A 26,074-nucleotide genomic window follows, 5' to 3' on the forward strand; every position below is an offset into this window, starting at 1 on the left:
GGTGTAAAGAACCGTGTTGTTATCATTGCCGAGATAAGAATCTTGTTGGAAAGTGAGATGGACATGTTGCAAGGCAGTCTCTTCAAAGAGTTTGCAGTCTAGGCAATGGAATAAAGTGGAATTTGGAGGAAGGAGGGAGATGGAAAGAAATACTGTCCTTAATTTTCTGATAAGAAACTCCCTCCCTGCATGTAGCTTTTGATATCTGAGTGTAGTGATTACTGTTTTAGTAGTTGCTAGTAATAGAACATTTTTAAATTACTGTGTTCTCTTACTCTAGTAATTAATTGAGAGAGAGAGGCACAGAAACAACTCTGGAGAAGCACTTGCCTGTCTCCACTGACAATACAAAAGCCATCTAGTCTCTCTGAGTTTCCCTACGTCTCTAAGCTTAGACGTTGAGAATTATCTCCAGAGAGCAAAAAATTGGTTAAACCTGACTCTTGTGTGAATCCTGCTCCCATTAACCTTGAGTGTGCCACTTAGCTCAAGTCCCTTGTTCCTAATCCAGCAGTCCCATCGCTTTCTGGGTAGGGAGCAAAATAAAAAGTCATTCTGTTGGAAGGGCAAACGGAAGTCCTCCAGTTGTCTTATTATGGTTGGCATATTCACTTCACACTTCTTTCTTCTGTCTGAGCGGGTGAGACCTTTATGAAAACTGGGTAGCAGTAAGATTTAAAAAATAAAGAAAACCTGAATTGGAAATGAATTAACGTCGTGGAGGAGTTGAAGAGAAGTCCTTTCCCAAATTGCCTTATAAGTTAATAGCTGCCTGAGCATGGAACTGTAGAAAAGCTTGTCATGTTCAATAAGAAAAACTGTTGAAATAAACATTATTCTCTTTCTGTGAACGTTGAAACAGAAAAAGTAAAATGGAGTCAGTCCCAGAGCCGCAAGTCTTTCCTGGCTGATGACAGGTTACATTTTTAAGGCCGATTTTGTGTAGCACTCATGTCATTTTTCTTCTTGACGTTTTCAAAGGACTGTCTGTAAGGAGCGGGAAGCATTAAGGGGAAGAGTTAAACCTTGCTGTCTTGTTCCATGAAAGATCCCAGGCTGCTTGAGGTTTTTCTTCACTTGTATAATGGAAAAGAAGTCTTTGCGACTTTAAAACCCTAAATGTAATTTCTGCTTGTTATCTGTAGATTGTTATCCTCCAGCATAAGAATAAGATGCTTTGGTGACTGCGCTGCTCATATTTAAAACCATAAGCAAAGGAGGACTGTCCAAGCTCTCCAAAGGGCTACCAGCCTGAGTGCTCTTTGTAGCATATGTTCCTCGTATCAGGCTCACTATTGCATGCTCCACATACAGGGGCAAACCTGTGTATTGTTGTCATTGTGTAGAAAACCCCTTGTTTGTTGGCAGCCAGTTTAAAATTGTTTAGTTTCTGTCTTTTGAAGTTTCAGGTCTTGGCTCTGAAAGCGTATATACACAGTCCAAAATATTTATATTTTCTATGCATATAGAAAATATAAATATTTGCTGATAGTTCTTGATGTAGGAATTTATTTTTTTCCAGCAGCAATTTATGCTGCTGCTGGTTGCCGCCGTTGATAAAAGATTTGTATAGGAAAATTTTGGACTTACAGCAAGATTTATTTTAGCCCTTTGTATTAGTCATCCCCCCCTGTAGTCTCTTCATTTCAGTGATTGTTATGCACAAGCTTGCATACCCATGTTTTGGCACCGTATTTAAAGGCAAAGCTAGCTTGCTGGAGGAAATTATTCATTCCAGGGAGTGTATTGTACAGAAACTCGCTGACCTTCCTGCCTCCTTCACTTTAATTGCTTCTTTAAATGACTGTTCCAAAACATTTTGCTTAGGCAGTTGGAGGTGTTCCCCCCACCCCTGGTCTAGAACATCTCTGTGAGAGCGACTGAATCTGGCTTTGCCTGGGAGCCCTGTCACTTGCAGGAGAAACTGATGTGTCCACCCTGTCCTGGGATGGTCGTGAGGGGAGGCAGGAGCATATGCCATGGTCTGGCATGGCACAGTCGCCTCTAGGCATGGGAAACAGGACCCCAAAGCAGCTCAGAAAGAGCTCTCATAAACACCTTCCTAATGTCGGCACAATGAACTAAAGCTCTTTCAGTGAAGAGGAACTTAGCTCTCATTGAAGACTTCATTGTTATACAGGAAAGGGTGCCTGGCCATAAAATTAAGTTCTTTGCTGAGTTAGGACCTTAAAATAATCCAAAGTGGGGGAAAAAAAAAAATCATTACATTTTTGCTTTACAGGAACCATCCGAATCACTATAGAAAAGCTGCGTCGTGGTTAGAGTTCACTGCGTTTACAGTGCTTGAAAATGAGCTTCATGCATTAGTGGATATTGGCTTAAGGATACAGCTAGACTGCTTAACATGGCAGAAAGTCTTCTGTGACTTCCTAGTTTGGATTTTTAGCTAAAACCGGATTCACACAAATTTTGTGACATTTTCTTTTTGTTTTATCCAAATCTTCTGCCAATGAGGGTGCTGTAGTATTTGCATAAGCAGTGATTTTTATTTTTTTTTTTGCAAATGTTAGATAAAGAGAACGTTCATGGAAAGCACGTTTTGAATGTACAAAGATAAGTCTGTCTTTCAAGAAAAACTGGTACTATAAAGATCAGGGCCATCAAAACCTGGTCAAAAATGCACTGTGATCTACGTATTGAATCAGACTATGGCAATACTTGACATGTTCACTTGTGGCCTGCTCACAATTAGCTTCTAAACTAAAGGAGTGAAATTTGTCAAATTACTTAGTTATTGAAATTTGTCAACACTCTCTCCCCAAAACTCATTACCTGTGGCAGTCTGATTAATATTTTGTGTCACCTTGAAGTGTGAACTCTCTTCGTGAACTGCTCATAATTCATATTCTGGGCTCAGTATGTGAAATTCCAACTTTAGAAAGACAGCTGATATGCCTTTTTACGAAAGTGAATTTCAGATAAAGAAAGAAGTCTTATGAAGTGTGTTGAGTATATACATTAGCTCAGATTCATGAAGGAAGCAGGAAGTTTGGTAGATACCACAGTAATCAGGAGTTTTGAGGAGATATGGAAAAAAATATACAGTAGTCTTTTTGTCAGCTTCCCAGGCAGACGATTCCCTGGTGAAGGAACTACCGAGTAAGAGAAGAGAGTCTACAATATTTTATTTTATTTTCGTAATTTATTTTATTTATTTTGATTTGCTATTTTATTTTTTGTTTTATTTATCTTCGTTTATTTTAAAATAACGAAATAAAACATTTTTTTTTTAATTATTCTTCTCTTTGAAGGAGTATAAGAATCACATCCTTTCACCATTTTCCCATTGGTGAAGTTGTTCCTGCCAAAAAACAATGAAGAAGGAAATTCAATAAAGAGCTGATTGATTAATTCTTTTAACATACACACCTCTTTTAAATGCTGATTCATAAACTGGCCTTTTTCTTTTATAAAGAGCATACAAGATTTATGGTTTAAATGTAAATTTGGAAACTAAGAAAGGAAGAGTTAAAAACAATGGTATCTACGTGTATAAACTCTATCTCTCTTTTGATGAAAGAAGGGTTTACACCCCTGTTCATATATCAGAGTGGAAATAAGCATCTTTGGTTGGATTTCTCTCCTCACTTTGAAAGTACATCATTCTAGTCTTGTGCAAGCTACTGGTTAGTACGAAAAGTATCAATAAAGCATTCCTTGGGGGAATAAGAACTCTGAGGATGTCCAGGAAACAAAAATCTTTTGTGTAACATAAAATACCCTACCACCACCCCACCCAACAAGAGCTTGTGTTTTTTTTAATGAGGATGACTCATTTAATCTTCAAGTGTCTATGGTAGATCAGCAAAATCATCCTCTTGGAGGTCATACCTTCTCTTCACTGCCTCTAAAAGAGAGCTTAGATCTTAGAGCTGATCTTGGATACCTTTCCAATACTTTCAAGTATCTGCTTTAGTGAAACATCCCACCCGAGTTGTTTGAACCCTACAGGGAATGTATTTATCTGCACAGTCTTCAGAACTTTTCATCCTAAGATCAACCCAGCACATGAGGAAAGTCCAACAATTGGGTAAAGAAAAAACATGGTTTTATTTGTGCTTTATGCACCGTAGGAAAGGCTGTAGAAGAGGATCTGCTGGAGACAGGTAGAACTTAGCTGAAGGAGCACTCAACTTCAAGTGATCTCAGAGACTTTTTAAAAAGACGTACCTTGAGATCTGTTTGCTGCCTCGTGTTAAGCATGTCACAGTTAACTGTAGGGAGAGGAAACATGCCTGTCAGTGACTCTGTCTTGGATTTCAACTGTTGAAGGCTGAGTGATATGTAAGGAGCATACGAAAGTTAGAGGTAAACTGGTTTCCATGTGAGGTGGCATTCATTCGTTCTTAGGCTTGACCATTCTGTGGACCTCACAGTTAAATCATAGGAGTGGTTGGTCTTTCTTCTCACTGTGAACATGTGGCGGTGCCTTCTGTCTGGGAAAGAAGCTGCTGTCTTCTGTAAGCTGTTCCTGTTAGTCACGAACTTTAAGTCAGATGATCTTTTGTTTTCTTACTAAACTGGGTAGGCAGCACTAGTTCTTGAGAGTAGTACGTCTGGGGGTTGCTGCTAAGTATGTGCAAAATGGTTGCAGCACACAGACCAGGCAAATGTGGCAGGATTATGCTGATCAAACCCACCTAACAGGTTATTTAATTAAGCTGCAGGGTTAAGCGCATCAGAAAAACATCTACAGGCGTTGCAATCAGGTTAGCACAGATTTATGCCAAACGTGCATCTGGTGTTTTCCTTCCGACTGGAGGAGCAGGAGCCAGAGCTGTGGTGGAAACTCTTCTATCCTGATTTGATGCTTTAGGGTCTCCTCTTTGCTGTTTAAATATTGTATCTCATGGCCATGTAAGTTTACCTGTTGAATCTGTGGAGTACTGGTCTTGCTTAACAGCATTGCTATTTTTAGTTGAAATCTTTCAAGGGTTGTGTAAAATGGGTTAATTGTAAAAATTCTTTTCTGTTTTTTCAGTGACTCTTAAATTTATTGCCAGAATCAACAAAACTGCTCTGATTCAAACATGTTTCATTATCTGTGAATATTAAACATTTTTGGCATATGGAGCAAGTACTCAGATAACATATTTACATAACTTATTTGTCTACTGTTGAAAGTCTGACCTTGTCTGGAATTTCTTGAGAGTACTCTTTTTTTTTTTTTCCTCAGTGCCTATGACATGTTAGATTAACCATGTCTATCAATTCATCTCTGTTCACCTACTATAGGGTAAATCAGTATCTTTGAATCAGGACACACGTATACATTTTTTCCCTAATATTAGAGTGAGTGTGCTATGGGTAGCAACAAAGATAAACAAAAGTGGATCTGTTATTTATTATCCAATTTGCAAACTTGAACCACCGATTAGACGTGCATACATAAATAAAACAGTAAAAAAAAAAACTAATAAGAAAGGAGAAATATATAAAAACTGTCTGGCAGCAATTTCAAGAAGTCTACAGCTAAACTGTCCTTTGGAGCCAGCATATCCCAGGGCTGATGAGAAAGGCATCCATTTCGGGGTTGAACAATGTTAACAATTTTATGAAACAACTGACCTGTGTTCAGACCTCGAGCGTATTTCCTGCGGCTAAAACTGCTGTTCCAAATATCTTGTGTCTCATGATGTTTTCTCTGAACTTGCCTCCACACTTTTTTGGTGTTCGGACCTGGGTTTGGTTCCACCACATGCATTCACGGCTGGATTCCACCTTCACACTTGCTTTGTGTCAGCTTAATGCTGCTGGCTTCCAGGCTTTTGTTAATAACTGATGATGATTTAGCTCAAGAGGAGAATGAGGCTTACTGGAAGAGCCTGGAAACTTTAAGTTCTAATATGATAATGAATTGCTTTGCATTAGTGGGACGTTAGTATTGTCTACGAGGATTGAGCTCAAGATACACATTTGCTCACCTGTTGATCTTGTAAAATGCCAATCATTAAATATGGGATTAGCACTCAGCTGCTTATATGCAGCAGGGTGTAGTACTTAATGCTTTGTTGGACCCACAGCTAGTTTCCTCGTATTTTTCAGTCTCATTCTTCAAAGAGACTCCTATCACATGCATGTACTTAACCTGATGCCAACTGCCCATTTCCACTTCCCCGTGCTTGGTCCTCAGCTGACCTTTCCAGCCCCGTCTTTGGAAATTGTCTTTCATTTCTCTCTCCCAGGTTGACATCTTGTGCAGGATACGAGGATCTGAAAAAAGTGGAGGGTCTTGCCTTTGATGCATGTTAAATGGATTGAGGTTAATTATAGCAGGGACCACCAGCTTTCAGTTGACCTGTGAAGTTCACGTTACAGTCAGTATGACCTGGACCCTTAAAATGTTTGCTAACAAACCCCAGCAGTTTATCTTAAAGGCCCCAAAGGCTCACTAGAAATTGTCATACAGGTGAGCAGAAATGGTGTTACAAGTACCCTGAAGGTAGGGGACAGAGCTGATAGTAGAAGGGGAATGTGCTGAGGCAGCAGGTGTATTATTTCTCCTAGAAATTCCAAACGCCCTAAACCTATGGCTGACCTGGGTTAGAAACACGAGAAGTGTTTCATTGGCATCCCTGGGTTGTCCTGTGTGTTCCCAGGGGAATGCGTGGTGATTGTCTCCCTTACACTGGTACTACCTTGTTGGAGCACCAAGCCCAGCCCAAGTATTCTCATAAATCCCTACACATGCAGGGAAAGTCAGAGAAGATAATCCCTGTGTACGTAATAAATCCAGCGTGCTATTCCCATACAGCCCTATTAAATATCCTGCAGGTTTTTTAGGATGTAATGTGTGTGAGTGTACATGATATGTTTTACATACAACTGTTTCACTCTGAAATGTCCTCCCACCACTTTTTCTTAAGGGTGGTGTAATCAGTTATGGTTAAAAATCATTGCTACTTTATGGGTTTGCCACTGCTCTGTAAGACTTTTCAAATATTCAGTCCACTAAAGTCATCCTGTGGGAATTTCTTCCTTGTTGCAGATACAGCATTTTTGAAGGATGAAGTAATGCACATGCTTTCTCCAGTGGTTATGTCTTGTCTCTGAGAAGCTTAGTGGTTTGTGCTGACGACAAAAAGTTGGCAGAGTAACCCATTGTGTAGGCTGTCCTATTTAAACGTTGTCTCTTGAGCTTGTTTATGGGCTCTTGAGGGGGACAACAACTTCCAGTAAATTAACAAAGGTAGAGACTAGCTTGTCTCTGAACGTGTGGCTGTTTATGGGTAGGGTAGGCAGCACAAGGGATATTCTGCTTTTCTGCATGATGATAGATTAGCAATACTGTTAGCCTTTGCAGAGTTATGGTGACCTTCAGAGGCCGTTTTCAGTCTACGTAGTACAAATGTTCTGGTTTATATCTCTTCTTGTTTATGCATGTTGCATGTATATGGACACGTGTTGAGTACAATAGGAGAATACACATATATATGTTCGTGAGTGAGTAGTGATTTTCAGGCTCCCCCTCTACTCTGCCCTTGTGAGACCTCACTTGGAGTATTGTGTCCAGTTCTGGAGTCCCCAACATAAGAAGGACATGGACCAGTTGGAGAGGGTCCAGAGGAGGGCCACGAAGATGATAAGAGGGCTGGAGCACCTTTCCTATGAGGACAGGCTGAAAGAGTTGGGGCTGTTCAGCCTGGAGAAGAGGAGGCTCCGGGGTGACCTTATAGCGGTCTTCCAGTACCTCAAGGGGGCCTACAAGAAAGACGGGGAGAGGCTGTGCAGGAGGGCCAGTTGTGATAGGACAAGGGGTAACGGTTTTAAAATAGAGGGAGGTAGGTTCAGGTTGGATATTAGGAAAAAATATTTTACCATGAGAGTGGTAGAACACTGGAACAGGTTGCCCAGAGAGGTGGTGGATGCTCCATCCCTGGAGACGTTCAAGGCCAGGTTGGACGAGGCCCTGAGCAACCTGATCTAGTTGGAGATATCCCTGTTCCTTGCAGGGGGGTTGGACTAGATGACCTTTGAAGGTCCCTTCCAGCCCTAACCATTATATGATTCTATGATTCAGTCCCTTAGATTTTGAATGTCCAGCTAAAACTCTCTAAAAGATGGTGATTTTTAAGTGTCACATGTCCACCTTCTGGAAGCAGGCTGCCTGTTCGGTGTCTAAGTGAGGCACCCAGCAATAACGTCTCACCGTCGAATAATTGTGGATGGCTATTCTGTCTTCCAGCAATGTTCAAGAGTGCAGGTGAGAGCTGAATGCAGGCTGTGCTGGCTTTAATCACGGATTTATTTATTTTTTTACTTTTCTTTACCTTAGGACTAAGCAGTTTGACCAAAGTGCCTTTGAACTTGAGAGAAAAACAATAAAAAAATAATGCATGATGTGTTGATGTTAGGTGTTTTGCAGTCTATGACAAAGGTGTTCCTGGAGAACAGGAACATCCCTGCACACAGGCAGCCTGGTAAAAAGAGACCATTGCCAGTAAAAACTTGTATGGGAAAATTTTACTTTCGTTCTTGATGTTGGTTTGCCTAATGTGAAATTTGAAGTCCTTATTCAAGATGGTCAAAACATGCTTCATTCTAATTAGAACAATGACAAATCTAAATATATATATATTAGGTTATAAATTCTTAGTGAAAAAGTTTTTCAGAATTTTTTGAGTTTCCATCAGAAAACCACCCCCTTATGAATTTTTCAGTTTAGAATTGAAAATCTGAAAATGTAATTTCTTAGCGAAAATATGATTTTTTTTTTTTTTCCATTGGAAAGGTTTTCTAGGAATTGAAGGCTGGGATCACTAGTTGATAATATTTAGTTCTGTGTTAGAAAAATTTTACACTCTTAACCTGAAAAAACTCATTATATATGTGGAAGTCTCAACTATATGTGAGTATGTAGACTATTGTATATAGGGAAGAAAAAAGTACAAAAGAATTTAAAATCTTTGAAATTATTTTTAAGCCATTTTTTCTGCAATGTAAAGCTGTTCAATGAAATCTGCTGGGTCCAATTAAAAAAATATGTATCACTTGTAGTTATGGAGGAATTTTGTATGGTCAAGACGGATTGCAGCATTTTTGTTCCATAAGGGTTTGCTTATGTAGAAATGTAACCATTCTAGGACATAACAGAGAATATGAATTCCAGGAGTCCTGCTTATAGGAGTTAATGTGTAATATCTACACTCCTGGGTGAAAAAAATTGAAAACTTGTTCTTAGCAATAGTGCATAATGTGTATTTTGTGCACCTTTGGAATCATTGCCCTTTGCAGAAGTTCTGCTGGGCTGAAGACCAAAACACTTTGAGTTTGCATCTCAGAGGCACCTGAGGGTGCTTCTTTGCTAGCATCTTACTTTAGTCCAGAAGTGAGCTTTTAAAGCAAAATCTCCAGCTGTCCCCTGGCAGGGAGCTGTGGTTCGCATCGCAGAGTGCACCAACTGGATTCCTTTTGGGGCAAAAGAAACACAAAGGAGCACCAGGTGCTGAGGTTGCCATGCAGTTGGCCTGGTTCACCTTTTTGTTTGGCCTGCATTATGTGCTAATGTAGCCTTTGTCTGCATCTGTCTGGGTGCAGATTTTAGGTACTCTCCCAGTACAGGAGGTTTAACTGTATTGCCAGTGCACCAGACCACAAATGATTTTATGTAAGACTTAAAACAGGTAAGTTTCCTTCTGGAAAACAAAACAACCTTCAGCAGAGACAGCTCTGACACAGCTCCTAGGAAGTCCCTTAGGAGGCTGCAGTCTTAAGGAAGGATTTAAGAGAGCCTCCCTTCTGTCTCTCTTCCCCCTGCCCCAGTTTTGTTGTTGTTTGTTTGTGTTAAGAGTTGGACATTGATTTTTCTCAGTGGCTTCTGTATAGTCCTTGTTCTGAGTGCAAAGGGCAACACACATCGCTTTCCACATCCTCTGCACTGTTCCGAAAACCTCCTGCTGCTCTTTCTGTGAGATGTTAGATCCCAGGTCCTGGGAAGATAACTCTGGGGCTAGTCCTTTTCTGTTTATAGGCTGCTGAGACCACATGGAGATTTCCAAAAAGCTCTAGTGTGTCACGTACCCTGAAACTCCAAAACTTTGTCAAAAAACCTGGCTACCTACTGTGTTTCAAAGACTCGCACAGTTCTTCTGTCTATAAATCGTAAGCATTTGCTTATGCAAAGCCTTTAAACTTTGCCAGAAATGAATGTTCTTCTCCATGTACCAGATTATGAGGTTGATCACAAGGAGGAAAACAGGTGGCTGGGGCAGCATGATGTTTGAACAAGGAGGGGCTCACACATGAGGCCAAACCCTGATTTGTGTTTCAGAGATGCAGTTCAGTCGCAGCACAATGCAGGCAGGAGCTTTCTGCCAAGATTTTATTTAGCAGGTTGATTTCCTGGAGCTGAATTTTTCATTTAAAACAAAGTTTAATGAAAAGTCCCCATAGTTTTGTCTGACTAGTTGACTGAACCTTCACTTTATGCATGTAAAAATTGAGGAGAATAAGAGATGGTGTGAAATATAGGTGTCTGACAGTCACCTTAACAAAACAAACAAACCCTAAACATCTGTGACTAGTCCTTTGGAAAGGCTGGATTTCTTTCTACCTCAGCACGATCCACCCATTTCAAAGGTTTTTGTTACTTTTTTCCTAGTTCTGTGACTCTGCTGTTTCTAAGAGTGCTAAAAGAAAGTAAGTGCTCCTCAGCCTTGCATCCTTTCCTGCCTGCTGTCTGTCAGCATGAAGCTGATTGATCACAGGTACACAGATGAGTACGACCTAATTTCTGCCTGGTTGAATTCCCTCAAATTCTCCAGGACAAGTAGTAGTGTCTGCCTTCTTCTAGGAAGTGCCATCTGCCTTTGGCTACTAAAACAGGCTGTAGGTGACCCGCTGGTCTCTTCCAGAGCAGCACAGGTGACAGGAGGTGCTTGGTCCTTGCGTGTGTCCCTCCTAACATGGGCAGAGACGCTGAATTTAATAGCTGCCTTGTGTAGGATTGCTGCGTAGTTGGCAGAGAGGAAAGGGTATTTCCAAATTCTGACTTAGTTCTCTGGAGGTGCCTTTCTCTGTTTCAGCTATAAAGTGTTTAAAAAAGGATGAGATGTAGCCAAGCCTCAGTTTAGAAAAGATAATCACTTAGAGAAGAAAGGACCAGATTTATGTTGCTTCATGCCAGATGATTTCTTTTAGTCTTGTGAGATATTTCTGCTTTGGTTTCTTCTTACGGCGTTATTTGTACAGGATGTAAAGCAGGATTATTTGGAGAGTATGCCAAAAGCTGGGATAGTGCAGAAGCTCATACTGTCCTTTCTGTATCTCTTGCATGAATCTAATGACATCAGTCCAAGTGTCTGGTAATTGAAACTTTCAGCAAGAAAGAGCAAGTACTGAATAGATCTTGAATCTTTGCTGTTCTTGATTTAACATAAACCCTCTGGTTGATCTGGATCTAATTCCCGTGTGAAAGTTCAAAGAAAATAAACATCCGTGTGCTTTGTGAGTTTTTTACATGCTATAAATGGTGAAAACTCATTCCAGGTGATCTGGACAAATGGAGAACATCATAGTCTTAATTGTCAGTTGATTTCAAAGAGACTGTAACCTGTGGGGTAGCTACCTGTGCCCGTATCTGTTAGGAATGTAAGGATAGATTATGTAAAGACAGGTTACGGATATGTACTTCAAAGGACAGATTATGAAGAGCTTGTGGGCTGGTGAAGCAGAAAAGGTGTATCTTACCAAGAGACATAGACATTGCTCATCTGAAAATAGCATTTAAGATCTAGATAGACCTTTGGGTTTTGTTTCTTTTTTGGCGATACTTTGGCTAACTCAGCTATAAACTGTTTAATGCAGAATCAGGCTCAGAGCATGCAGTGATTTCATATCTATAACAACTCTTTTCTCCCTCTTTCAAGGATTTCTGGTCTGAATAAGGTACAAGTTTTCATCCTTTCAGAGTAGAAGACGTGGAGAGGTCAACAGCAGGCTGTATAAGAATGTCAGTTGGTGATTTATGGGAAAAATCTCCTTCTCTCTCACTCTTACAGGTTTTAAGGATGGTGGCAGGAGGAATTTTCTGAAACTTTGTTGTCATAGTTTGTATTAAATTCCAGTAGTTTTTCTTCAGTGAATATTCATAAGCTGCAAAAAGCAAGAAGGGTTTTCTAGTGCAAGGTTATCTTGACTGAAGAACGTTTTGTCAAAGTTTTGTACCTTTCGCTTGCTTCAAGTGTCTACTTTTCTGGACAAGTGAATAAGCTAATGATACAAAAAGTTGATTATTTTGCTGTTTATGCTGAAGGTAAAAAAACAGATGTAGTGTCCAGGCTTGTGCCTTTACACAAAGATTTAATTTATCTCATTAGTTCTGGTATAAACAGTGAAACAGCCAAGTTGGCCAAAGCACCAAGTAATACAGTTACAAAAAAGGAGATACACAATTGGCTTAAAATGTGATGTGGTGGTTTATATCTTTTGCTGAGATTTTTCCCCTCTGTCTCCATCCCCAGACACGTAGAACACAGACACCTACATGTGAGCTGGGTTACATACGTTTGTATCCTATCCAGTCAAGGCACACAAGCATTTCCAGAGCATGGTGCGTCTGGCAAACTTTAGATATTTTCTTTAGGATTATTTGACTTCTGGAGCACTTATTTCTCTCTTTTGACTAGTAATAGGAGTCCAGACATCCAGCTCTGATGTAGGTGTATTTTCATGGACAGACTAATCCACCTTCCTGTGTCATTTAGTTTAATTCAGAATAATAATTGTGATTATAATTGTGCTTGCAGGTCGGCCAGGATAAAGGAAGCTGTTCTTTTCACAGAAACCCCAGCCCATGTGTTGTTCCTCAAGCGAATGAAAATATTTTCCACACAATATTTGCTTTTTTCACAAAGTCTGGCAGAAAAGTATTGGTAAGAAAGTCCACTTATGGCAAACTTGAACATACAGTGTATCTTACAAAAGATTTTGCATGGCTTAGCATGAAGAACTCAAGCAGATAGTTCATTATAGGGAAACTGTTCGGTGCGTGTATGCTAATATTGGTATGTGCACCTCAAATAATTTTAATTATCTGATTTTTAAACGGAAATAGGAAGTTTCAGGAAGTGCAGCACCTTGCTCGGTGCCTGACCCGCACAGAGGGCTGACGTGCAGCGGTGGCCCCCCACTCCTCATGGCCCCAGGCGCTCCCGTAGTTCAGCAGCTCTGGAGAGGGAAGAATTTTACCTGGCCTGCTTTCATGCTGGTCTCTGTATCTAGCTATCCTCAGGTCTGGAAAGTTGCTGCTATTTCACTGCAGGACTGCGTTATTTTAGCAGTTTACTATGTAACTTAGTCCGCTGATGTGTTTGCTGTCACACAGTTTGTCACTGAATTTTTTCCTCCTTCACCTAAGAGCTTTTTCCATGTTTCCTGTAGGACTGTGAAAGACCAGGCAGGTCCTGCTTAATTATACGCTGCAACTTAAGCTCACTAGCCAAAGCAGAGTCCTGTGATATAAGTATCTACACGCTGCTGAATACTGAGATACTGAAGAAGGTACGTGCTTCCTTTGTAGTTTGCCTTAAATACCAATTTAAGTATGCTTGTGTGTGCCAGTGGGCTCCAAACTTGCATTCCTTTCTCTCTTTATTAGTGTGTTGTAAAAAAATCATGGTGTCAAGGAAAACAGATCTATTTGTCAACAGCGTGTACGGAGGTGTTAATCCTAGTTCTTACCCACTAGGGCAGAAATAAATTAAGTTCAGGAATTTATACATTGAGAAACAAATGAGGCCCCTAATTGTATGCATGGTGTTAAGGCTAGAGACTTCTGAAAATTAAATTGATTTCCAAAAACTTTCATTCTCAAAAATGAAAAGTAGATTAAGTGCATGTAAACTGTGACCAACTATCTGTCATTCCCTCTGTGTAAACAGAGACGTGGCAGTTTTTTGTAATTTCTTGCTTCAAATGATTATTATTCAAAGAAGATGCATCACAACCGTATTAATGCTGAGCTTGACATTTGCGAAAGAAACAAATGGTTGTGAGTTAATTCCTGTCTTCTCTGAAGCCACTGAATGAGACAGCAAATCTTCTAAATTTCTAGTGATTTACTGCGTTTTGCCCTGTTTTCCTATACTTACAAAAATGCTGACTGTGTAATTGTGGCAAGATGCTGTAAGATTGTGAGAGTATAAGATAATCAGAGGAGAAAGCTGATAACATGAGCCTACTAAAATAAACCTGTCTTTGATAGCTGCTAGATTAAAAGCATTGGAGAGAGCCCGTGTTAGAAAGGAGTTCCTAAAGCGATTGATAGCTCTGAGCTTTTCCAGAGCTAATATTTGTTCATATTTGAAAACAGGAAGTATAGGCAAGGCCAGAAGTTCCAGGTATTTGTGACATGCTTATAGAAATGCTGGAATGTGTAAGCAAGTAACTGAGTGCACACAAAACGTGCTGCTGGGAATAGCCAGGATTCATCTCATCTGCTGAGTCCTTTCCAAGGTGACCATTAGCAACACTCCTTTGAAAGACATAGAGTGCTTACACGTGTCTTTGGGTCAGTATCACCAGTTACATCCCATTTGCTACTGCCTCAAGGTGAGCAGCCTACAAATGCCTGACCTGTGAGCTGAGATGGCAGCTTATTGGAATGTGCCTGTTAAAATGCACTGTGTAAAACACAGGAGAAATATATAAATAAGGGGAAGTGTACATTGAATATTTAAGATATTTGCAGTTTACAGATTCAAATAATTAAGAAGCTTTCACCTTTGGATGTGCATGGATTTATCTCAGGTTTCATGTATCTTTTTTCTGTTCACTTGAAAACAAATAGGAACTTTTCTTTGGTTAATATTGAGCCTGCCTGTGTTGATTGGCAATGTTCTGTCCTTTGCTTTTGTGGGAAATATGGGAAACGTTAACAGGCCAAATACAAGCCATGTGTTTAAAGTCCAACATACCTGATTTTGTTTTAATATAAGATAATGTGCTCGGTTTTGTCTGTCTGTTATGAGTATATATTTTTTTCAAAGCAGGGTTTTAACCAGGATAGTACTTAACTCTCAACCCAACCACCATCAAGTATTGTCTAGATGTGTTTATTACATTGGCAAATGTTTGACATTTTTGTTTGAGGGGGGGCTTTTTTTTTGTTTTTGTACCCTGAAATACAATTCTTCTTCTTTTTACCTCTCAGGACAGTTCATCTGTCATCCAGTTCGTCACAAGGGCCAGGGTGCGGGTGGACCCTGACCTCAGAGTTGTGGAGGTGCCCAATGGGAGCCCAGAAGAAAAACCAGTAAGTAAATAAACCTGAAGAGAAAGGTTTCCTGATCTCAGTGGGATGGAGATCATCGAGAGCTCTACACAAACTGGAATTTGTGGCTGAGCTTGGGCTGGGCTAGCCCATGAGAGCGCCCAGACCTTGTCTGGCCAGACTAGCAGTGCTGTGAACTGTGCTTCTGTGGTTTTGCTCTCTGTGATAACCGTGCCATCACAGTCAATGATGTTATGTGGAGCAGGAGGATTTGTGTTGTACTAGCCAAAATTATAATACCTTTGAGGTATTCATGCCAAAATTAGGTTTAGCTTTCTCTTCTAAGGTTAACGTCTGCTTTAATCTAATTCACGTTTTCCTTGAAAACCTAGCAGAGTTTTGAAAACCCAGCAAAGACTTGAAAACCCAGCAAAATCTTTTCAGACATGCCAGTATGAAGTATTTAGAAGTGTTAATGATATTTTGGGACCTGTGAAAATGGGCAAGGGGGTCTAAACTTTCAGAGATTCGTTTTAGCTGTTCCATTGTGCTGAGCTGGTAGAATTCATCTATGACCTGGTACCACTATTTGTGTTGATCTGTGTGAGGCTGGAATTAAAGTTCAGTGTGAATTCACTGTATAGTTTTGGCTGTATGTAAAATTGTACAGGGCCATGTTTACAATCTATATAAACAATCAGAAGGAGGAGGAGGTGATGGCTTTGGTTTCCTACTTCCAAGTCACCTAATACTTACGCATGAAAAGTGAACAGAGAGCCATACCCAAATTCAGCTTTCTTTTTTCTGGTGAAATTTGAAAGTTTCATTTCTTATTTCCCTCTCATGTAAGGAATAGAGGTAGTCTGGACTACTTTCAGTTTCTCCTCTTGCTGTGTATTTTTGGAACATAATCTAGATCTCATCTCTCAGTTATCCTTTTATCCCCAATGATTGTTATCACCAGCCCATGCAACTGTTCTCTCATTGGCTCCGTTTCGGTATTGTTGAGGTTTGAGTGTGAAAGTATTGAGTTCAACACACTTTCGGAAGACACTGACATCTCAAATTAAAGCACTCATCTCAGAGACACGGTTTAAAACCCTACAGGGAAAGGAAGAATTGAACCTGCACCTACTTAGAACCTTCTGTCTGAAAGTAGAGACACCACTACAGTGACCATCTTCTCCACCATCATACCTGCAACCCTGGACTTAACTTTCAATTTTATTAGACCTGTCAGAAAAATAAATTCTTTTATATGACAGGACCCCATTTTTTCCTTTCTGTTTAATTTTCTTTGTCAGGTTTCTGGACCATCCTAAAGAGCATTAAAAAATAGGCAAGGCAGCTGAAACGAAAAACGTAACTAGCCTTCCCTGAGAATGTGCCTTATAGGTGACCTGCAGCCCTGATTGTTAATACATTGCTTAGTCTCTCTTTAGTTCTGCAGCTTGCACAGAGCAAATCTTGCAATTTTATGATGAAATTTCATTCATGACTGAACAAACATCTGACTGTGATACCCATGCCCCAGCTGAAATGGAAGAAGCCAGGATCTCTCTGCTAAATATTTCGATCCGTAATGGGTTTTAGAATATCTCAGAATGATAGGCATGATGTAAAATGTTTGGGATTACTATTATTTAATGTTCAAATTTTAGAAATGCTTTTATCTAGGAATGCAAGCTCTACTCTATCTCATTGTTATCTAATGTTCGGAGAAAAGAAAAAAAAAAAGAAAACAAAAAAAACCCACATTATCTTTTTCCTGTTCCCGGAAAGCCTTTCATCAAGCCTTGAGTTGCAATGATTATAAAGTGCACTGTATGTTCTGGGAAGCTATATTAATCTTCAAATGAGAGCTTGCTCGTAGTTCCTGGGAAGCCCTGGCTGTAAAGGAGCGTGCTTGACATGTTGTAGCCATGTAACATCAATTTGTAATTTCATGTCTTTTCTAATGCGAGTGCCATTTGCTCTCTCCTTGATGATATTTCCATATGTCTGTTGGCTTCATCATTGCTGTATGTTTTGCATAGGGTCATGTTCAGGGAAAAATTTAAGACATGTGGTTTGGCTCAAGGTATTCATTTTTTCCCCCCTCTCTTTTTTCTTGTGGAATGCAGAAGAGAACAGTACTTGTTGCAAGCCACAGCTATTCAGCTGGAAGTAGAGGCAGGAGAGATAAAATGCCGTTGTTCATACTTCTCCCTTCCTTTTTAAAGCCTGTCCTGTATTCTTTTCATTGAGCATAGACTGCTCTGCCGGATCTGTTTGGACTGCAGCTCCTTCTGAACAGTTGTGCATGAACTTCCTTTGAGTCTGTTTATGAAAGTGTTCCCTAACAATGAAAAACATTTTCTTAGACACTTTATCATGGTAAATTTGAAGAGGCCTTTTTGCTTTCTATAGCTAAGTGCAGACTTACTAGCCCATTTAATAGTTCTTTAGAACCAGGTGCTCTTACTTCACTGGGCACTTTTACAATATAGTGTACAATATCAGAGCGCAAACTACCTGTAAAGAAGACGAAAGGAAAAAGAACACTGATGTTTGTGATGCTAGTGTAAGGAGTACCAGTGGAGGCAGGATCACCTATCAAAATACCAGCTTTGTCAGGAGCTCTGGAAGATGATTTGTAAGGGAGATGCAAAAGCTTGTGTCAATATCTGTAAGTTGGGAAGCAGACTATCTCTGAAGTGAATCCATTTTTAAAAAAGCTGCATTGATGCAATTTTCAGAAATCGTTTATCTGGATTTGGATATGGTTTTATGTGACTGGGAATGATACGTTTTCTGTCTCCAGTTACAATAGGCTGTTTGAACTCTTACATTGCACAGATCACATGAAGAAGGTGAGCAGAGTTTGGATTTGGCTCTGTGATGACAGTTGTATTAACATGAGTATACATTGGCAGAAACCGATGGCGTGGTATTTTCAGGAGGCATGCTTTCTTTTCTTGAGCATGTGGGTTTCCACTAAGGTTTGGCTCCCTTCTTCTCTGTATGTGAGGTAAAACCAACAATAAGCTCCATGAGACCATGGTGGTCAAATACCAGACCCAAGGATTTGCATCCTGTGCTCGCTGCTCATGTGCAGGAGGAGGAGTGCTCTTATGGAGGAAAAGGACTTCCCTCCGTGAGTGCCAGTGTGGAGGGAATAACAGGCTGGATTTCACTATGTCAAAATGAGCCAAATGCCTGCAAGTCTCACTGTCCTGAAAGTAAGGGAACGCAACGCAAAGCTGAAGAGATGAAAGAGGAACCACAGATAAAACGCACGCAGCTCCTGCAACAAAGTCCCCTGTAAAGCTGAAGGCCACCGTATAGCTGTCTGGTGCTGTCAGCTCAGCACTGGCACGCTTCATCAAGCCTTTGAACCTTTCTCTCCTCCTGGGTGGAGTTCACTGTTCTCTCATTTCCAGCCCAGGTTTAATTCAGCACAGGCAAGCAATTGCCCTACATGGATTATTTTTTTTTCTCAGAATTGAAATATATTTATGTTTGTGATGATAAACAAATATATATCAGGGAAAACAATGAAAAATAAAAACTTTAAAAAATTAAATTTATGCTTGTGAAGACCTGCAAGATGTTTTTGAGAGGTCTTTATATGCAGAGAGATGTAAATGCATATTCACGTGTCTAAGCTTTAGCTGGCTCCCTGTGGTGCAGAGGACTCCTGACTTTGGCCTGTTTTCCATCTCTGCGTTGGAAGGAGCAGCCAGTGGCGCTAGGCAGTGCTCGTGACGTCCCAGCCTTTTTTTAGTGCACATGGGAATACATCTTCCACTCAGGAACCCACCACCACTCCCTCTTGCCTTTTAGAAATACTCAACATTTTAAGGCACCTATTTGCTTCTGCTTACCTTTGAGACGGGCACAACCTCCTAGCCTGGCTGGAACCAGATATGTGTTTCCAGCAGCTTTGCAGACCCCCTTCCAGTGGGTTATTTGCTGCCTTATTGTTTTCATCGTGTTTCGTTTTTCATTTCGTTGTTTTACCTCTCCATCTGTTACCGTAACAATCCCTTTATAGATTTTCTTGTCTTTATGATGCAGCCTGGCAGATAGAAACACACACTTGGGTAAAGGAACAGAACGATGCACAACAGCAGTAAAATACAGTTAATTTCCAGAGATAGAGATGAGCAGGTAGCAAGGAATCCTCAAGTTTGTATTTTTCAAGAACTTCCAAGGTTTTTCTTAGTATGCATAAATAAATATATTAAGAGGTGCATATACATATATGTACAGATGTACAGGAGAATGGTGTCTTGACTGCAAGCTCCCCCAAGTACGACACTCAAGTGGACAAGTCAGCCAGCAGTGCGGTGTGATTTGAAACAACAAAAATATTCCAGATGATAATACAGAAATAAAATAGCATTTTTATTATAAGCCTGTGCCTTCCATGGTGCTGTGGTTTGTGATACAAGTGTATAAAGTTCGTTCAGTGCACATAAGAAAAAAGAAATGAAAACTGCATTAACATATTTCTAATTAGATTTTGTTAAAGTATGTTTCATGTCTTTCTGAGTCCCAGTGCAGCAGCATGTACCTATTCTGCAAAGGGCTTCAGCATAGTATGAACTTTAAATATTTGCAAAATTCCTGCTCAGTTAACTTCTTAACTTCTTGCCTACATACTTTACTGAAATAGGGTGTTTTAAAAGCACTAAAAAAACACAAAACTCTGATTCTTTTCAATTTGTTCACTAAGACTATCAGAATATAGTAGGTGTTTCGCACAGGTAGAAGATGAATTAGTAGATGCCCTTGTCCAGGCAGGTTCAACATTTCAGAAATCAGTGGCAGGGTGCAGATCTCTGTTATTTTACAGAAGGGCAGTTAGACTGTGTAAAACCTGATTGACGTGTGAGCTCCGTACAGCTGAACGACAAGCGGCGCAGCCTCCCAGGCTTCCCCGCTTTGAGATACCGCCAGTACGGCATGAAACGCGGAAGATAAATATGAAACCAAAACTCCTCATACATTGTCAAGACAACTGTGTTTTTCACGGCCTTTCCCTGGCATTTCATTGGAGTCTGGAATCAAGCCTGTAATCCACTCCATATTTTATGACCGTTGGATGTGCTTTCTCTGAACCAGACAACTGCTGCACCCCACCGCCTTCTCTGGGATGCTTTCCCAACCCCACCTCCCTTGTCTTCTGCATCAGTCGCTCTCATCACTCCTGTCTTCTCTTTTGGTCGGGACTGTGGGAAGTGTGCTGGGCTAAGGGCAGCCTTGTGCTCCCCAACATGTTGGCTGCCCTTTAGGGACCAGGCTGCTGGAGTGCTGGACCAGGCTGCTGGAGTGGATGGACCAGGCGTCCAAGGTTCGCTTGAGATTGGCTTTCAGTGTACTTCTCTTCAAGGGTGTGCTTCTCTTTAGTAACATCACCCTCTGCCTGACCTCCCTCCCTGGGTTGACTTGCCCTCCCACCACTTACCGTACTGGCTTCTCACTGGTACTCCCAACGTGTGATGTACACTGACTGTCTGCTCAGTCTGGTTTGATTGAGGTTTGGCTTGGGGTTTTTGTTGTTGGTTGCTTCTTCAGCAAAACTCACTGCAGTGGCTGCATATTAGTGCAGGCAGGTTTTAAGGGCTTGAAGAGGGATAAGGACATTAACATGAACTGCATCCCTGCGCCTCTCCAAACCACAAAGCCACAAACAGGGTTTTTTATGCTTGTGTGTTGATCCCAGACTGCTGGAAGAAACAGGACAGATAAGAAGGTGTTGCTCTCTACCCTTATAGCTCAAGCTGTGACTGCAAAAGCTACAGCCGAGCTATTCTAGCCAGCGTGCTTCAGACCTGAAATGTGGGGTTCTTGCTGTAGAGGTGATGTATGACTTGATCTCTGCAGCTATTCCTGGCTCTCTCTTTTGGCATCATGAAGGACATACTGGTCTATTGTGCTGGAGGTTGCGTTATGTTAACGTTTACTCTCTGAGTAGTGGAGAGAAGGCACCACCTCATTTTGTATCCAGGGGCTGCTTGAAAGGTCTCTTCACTAAAGTTGGCAATACTTAAAATATTAGGAGGTTTTTTTTCTTGTAAGAGTCAGAAAGGAAAATAACGTTAGTGCCTTATCATCTAAGAAATAGTCATCTGACTTGTATCTGCAAGATGGATGCTAACCATGGCCTCTGTGACAAATGGACTGCCACAGCAGATCATCTTTCCAAGCTGGCTCAGAAATACAAGGAAAGGCACAAGATTTGTGTTCGATCTCTCAGTCTGGTATTTCCCTTACACTCGTCTTGGCTATGAGGGAAACTGTGCTGCTTAGGAAACTTTCTCTGTTCAGCAAGATGTCTTAAAAAGTCTGACAACGGCTTTGTGCTAATGTCTGAAGCACTAAATTTATTCTTTTCCTTGGGCGAAGAACTAGTCCGTATTCAATATCTATCTTGAGCATTGTGGTACTAGTTATGGGAATGCGTGTGGATAACGGTATCTATGTATAGCTTCATTCCTGTCCGTCTGTTATGTTTTCAAGTCTCATTGTCACCAAATGCCTGATAATATCTCATCAATAGAAAAAACAGTGTGTGTAAATCAGCTGTGTTCAAATTCCTCCTCCAGAAAAGCTGTGGTCTTAATCGGTGTTAGCCTGTGAAACTGCGACAAAAGATCTTTGAGTACTTCTTTATGAGGACACCGTGACAAAACACAGCCCTACTCACCCGCTTTCTCTCAGCTATGCCTGTAGTTTTTGTGGATGTTTGCTGAGGGTGTGTATGCTTACAGAAGCAGAGAAATGTCAGGTAGTGGGATCTTGGGGAGGCTGTCGTGTCCCATTTCCCACTCGAAGCAGGGCTGGTGCCCACACTGGCTCAGGGTCCCCCTGTTCCAGTGCTGCCATCACCTCCCCATTGCAGCCTTTTCCTGAATGCTCATCTTCAACATCCATCTGGGCTGTATGGTATCGCGTTCCCTTTGCTGTCTCGTAAGTGACACTGTTTGAATGGTGTCACCAGCGACTGGAGATATTCCATGGGTTTTCCATAGGCCTCTTAAAGATAGGTATCTTGGGGTTGCGTAATTGTACCTGACTCTAACTCCCGAATTTTCACCCACTTTTAGCTACTACATTTTTTTGTTTTATTTAAAAGATTGATTTAACGATTCATATCTACAAAAAGGCTTTAACATTTTTAAGCAAAGATGATGAAAGTGGTTTCTGAAGGAGGATGGAAAACTCACTACTTTGCCTTCCAAAACAAAGCCAGACAAAGCAAACATATTACCTTTAAAAAAAAAAAAAAAAATCCCTACTGCCTCTCTGTATTTGCTGGATATTAAATTGCAAAATTTAACATCGAAATAGACCTCACTGAGGACAACTGCTTTTGAGTTTTCCACTGAAGGACTGGTTTTGATTGAAATAAGAGACTGGAAATTCACATAGTGTATACAAGCGGTATAATTTGCTCCCATTTTCTTTTTAAGGCAGACGGTTAAGGAAAGCTCTTTGTAGGATATATTTCCCTGCCATACATGCTATACAAAACCAGAGAACAGAACAGCAGAGGACTGCTCTCTGTGTTCCCAGAAGAACCCATGACTGCACACGCCCTTCCCTCTTTCACACAATGTGTCTTGTGAAGTTTAGCAGGGACAATTTGTATTCAACAGGGATAGACGCGCGTTGTCCCATTTTTTGTGAAAAAAGTTAACAAGCTCAGCATACAGGAGTGTTTCATGTGAAGCACTGGGGTGTTTGGCAGGGACAGGAGCATGATGAGTGAGACATGCCACATGAGATGTCATGGCAATCCCTGCAAATCCAAGGGATGGAGTTTTTCATGCAAACCTTTATGCACCTTTGGTGGCCCAGGACCAGAACAAGCTCAGTGGCTGGGGTGGGATGGGAGGTTGGCAGGATAAGAGTTATTTCAGAGTGGAAGCTGATATCTTTTGGATCCAATGCATGGCTACACAAATTCCACTTGAAAGCTTTAAATCCCTTGTGAAAAATAGATGGGAAGCACGAAATTAAGGACACATTCCATATTTGTTTGACAGATGAAATATGATCAGTGAGGCCACCATGCAATGTGTTTAATAAGATAAGTACAAGAGAAAACAATACAACTTCCAGTCATTAAAAGATCTTTTTCTAATTGCTTTGTAGGTGGTCTTTGAGGCTTTGCACAATCTGGAGCCTCGTGGTTATGTTGTCGGATGGATCATTGCCATCAGTTTGCTGGTGGGAATTCTCATCTTCCTGTTGCTGGCTGTACTCTTATGGAAGGTAAGGTAACAGATGCAACATACACACCAAGGCTAGTCCCATGAATAAAAAGCTTAAATTTATCCTTGTACTTAACATCCATTTGCTTTAGGAACTAAATAATTGTCCACTCCATTACAGAAGCCATTAGCCAGCAAAAATATTTTCATATCTACGCTTTTGTGAGGGACAGGGAGAGACTCGTGATGTAGAGAAGAAGTGGAAAAGTGGATTTTTTATTTTTTTAGGGCCTGGCTATTAAGAATTGAAACCTCTGATACTGTTTCAAGACAAAGGAAGGATTAGTCTCTGAAACCTGCTGTTATCTAACACTTCTATGGTTTTCTGATGACTGAGGCTCACTGATTGTAACAGGGTTTCCTGAAAATCAGGTTAGCTTTGCTTGACCAGCTAAAAGATTGGGTGCATGCTTAGCAAAAAACCAGTCAGTAGCTACTATTTTCAAGAGGTAAACTCATGAGGGAGAGGAATACCCAGCTATAAATTCTTCAGATCCCTCAAAGAAAGAGTTCCAGATGAGTAAAATGCATTACCAGAGCAAGAAGCACCAGGACCTGTTAAAAGCCAGGCTTCACACCATCTCTGATAAGATACAATTCTTGTACCCAGGCACTGTTACATGGTAAAACTGGGCTGATGCTGACACTTAGCAGCAGCCATCTGGTGTGGTAAATATGAAGGGTAAGGAGCTTCAAGTGCTTTCATTCCTCAGTTCCTTGTTACCAATCCATAAATTTAAAAGGCCACGGTCAAGGTCAGGGACTGTCTCTGAGAGAAGTAAATCTCAAATGCACACACGGGAACAAGTCCAACCTGATTTTGTTTCCCGTGGCAGAGGTCCAGCAGCACTGCATAGCAGCATGTGCGCTGCAGGCTCTGCTCGCCGGCTGTGCCGGGACCGGAGGTCACAGCCCCGATGTGCTGCGAGGGGACGTAGCGCTGCAGGTCATGAGGATGTCACATGGATTTACAAAAAGCCACGCAATTCTTATGGTAGATTATACAGATGTGTGTATATCGGTGTTATAGATTACACATCTACTTCATAGATTATATAAATTTTATATGGGTTAGAGATTTAAAGTATTTTTATAGTCAGTTTTAAAGATGTTTAAACATATACTGGCCAGGTCAAAATTGACTGCGCTTTCCATTTGGAAAACAATGTTTGACCACAGTCTAGAATATCTCATAACTTCTGTTTTTCTGGCATGTGAGAAATGCTTTTGCTTTCTGTGGCAGAAAGAAGGAAAAAAAAAAAAAAGTTGGTGCAATTAAGGTGGTAGAATAACCATGAGAATGGAAAAATGTGAGATTGGAAGAGGGCCAGGGTTTATGGCCCGATGACACGCAGGTTTGAAAAAGGAGTTACTGCTGCCAATACCTATCTGACTGGTTTCATACGGCTCGTTTCCTGGACGTGGAAAGGCACTAGACAAACTGTGCAAGATAAGAGGAATAGCACCTTTCACTGTGAGTCTCCATGAGAATCTGACACAAGTTCAGTTCTTGGTCTCTACTAGAATGAATGTAATCCTTTGCTTCCTGGCTTAATCTTCAGACTTGAGCTCTTTTAAATTTTATAGGGAGCATTCAAGTACACACATGAAGAAGCTGCCTTTTTGTTGAATGAAAGCCTTGAGAGAAATTCCGAGTGGCAGCAACAAATAATTATAATTAACACCAGGCTTATCTAGCCCTTTCTGCATGCAGATGTTAAAGTGCTGAGGCAAAGCAAGGTTAGATGCTTTGCCCAGAGCCCTGTGGCAGAGATGACAGTAAAAGCCAGGCTTTGTCAGCTGCCCTCCAGTGCTTTATCCACTGAGTTGCATGATTGAGCGAGCTGGTCTAACAGAAGATGTCCCTGCCCATGGCAGGGGAGGTGGAACTAGATGATCTTTAAGGTCCCTTCCAACCCAAACCATTCTATTATTACTAAAAGAATCAATAATTTATGGTTTTGTTTGAGAGAAGAGTGATTAAAAGTATGTAGCTGCTAGTATCAGCCAGTATTTTCATTTAAGTCTGAGTTTGGAACATATACAGAAGTCATACTTCACACTCTCTAGTTGCTGTATTTATTAAAGTTACTGGCAATATTAAAGTTGTCTGAGATAAAACTGACATGGGAAAGTTACAGTCCTGCAGAGGAATCTTAATTGTCTGATTGTAAATGTTTGTTAGGCAAAATTAGCCAAGTATATCCTACAGTCATTCCTAAATTTTGTATGTGAAGAAGTCCAAAAAAACTTCAATTAGAAGTGTCTTAGTCTTTGACTGTGGAGTGCAAGAACCGATTTGAATTACATGGAGTTTTGGGAGTCTTAGTAAGAACTAGAAATTACCCCAATTTTAAGACTTGAGCGTAAACTAAATTATATTTTCATTAAGAAATTAATTAAAGCTAAGCTATGGTCCTGGAAGGCAGCTGTTTACACTAAACAGAGTAGGAGCTGGAGCAAACTCATGATGAGGGAGCTGAGCACTGGCAGCAGCGCAGGGTTTGCTGGCAGCAACTGCATCTCAGCCCGATGCAGAAGGTGCACTCTCACCGCGTGCACGACTGCGCCGTGAGTG

General features: G+C 40.8%; 1 protein-coding gene across 1 annotated transcript in view; it reads left to right on the forward strand.

Annotated features, from left to right (window-relative positions):
- The window catches only part of ITGA9 (integrin subunit alpha 9), a 221,172-nt gene that overhangs the window by 181,750 nt on the left and 13,348 nt on the right, over nt 1-26,074 (forward strand). Inside the window, exons 24-27 of the mRNA XM_086614754.1 lie at nt 12,768-12,893; nt 13,402-13,521; nt 15,173-15,274; nt 23,378-23,497. Coding sequence (XP_086470880.1) covers nt 12,768-12,893; nt 13,402-13,521; nt 15,173-15,274; nt 23,378-23,497 — 468 coding nt within the window. The remainder of the gene's footprint in view (nt 1-12,767; nt 12,894-13,401; nt 13,522-15,172; nt 15,275-23,377; nt 23,498-26,074) is intronic.

Source organism: Tauraco erythrolophus, chromosome 7 (genome assembly GCF_009769465.1).
Source record: "Tauraco erythrolophus isolate bTauEry1 chromosome 7, bTauEry1.pri, whole genome shotgun sequence".
In the NCBI taxonomy this organism is placed as follows: Eukaryota; Metazoa; Chordata; class Aves; order Musophagiformes; family Musophagidae; genus Tauraco; species Tauraco erythrolophus.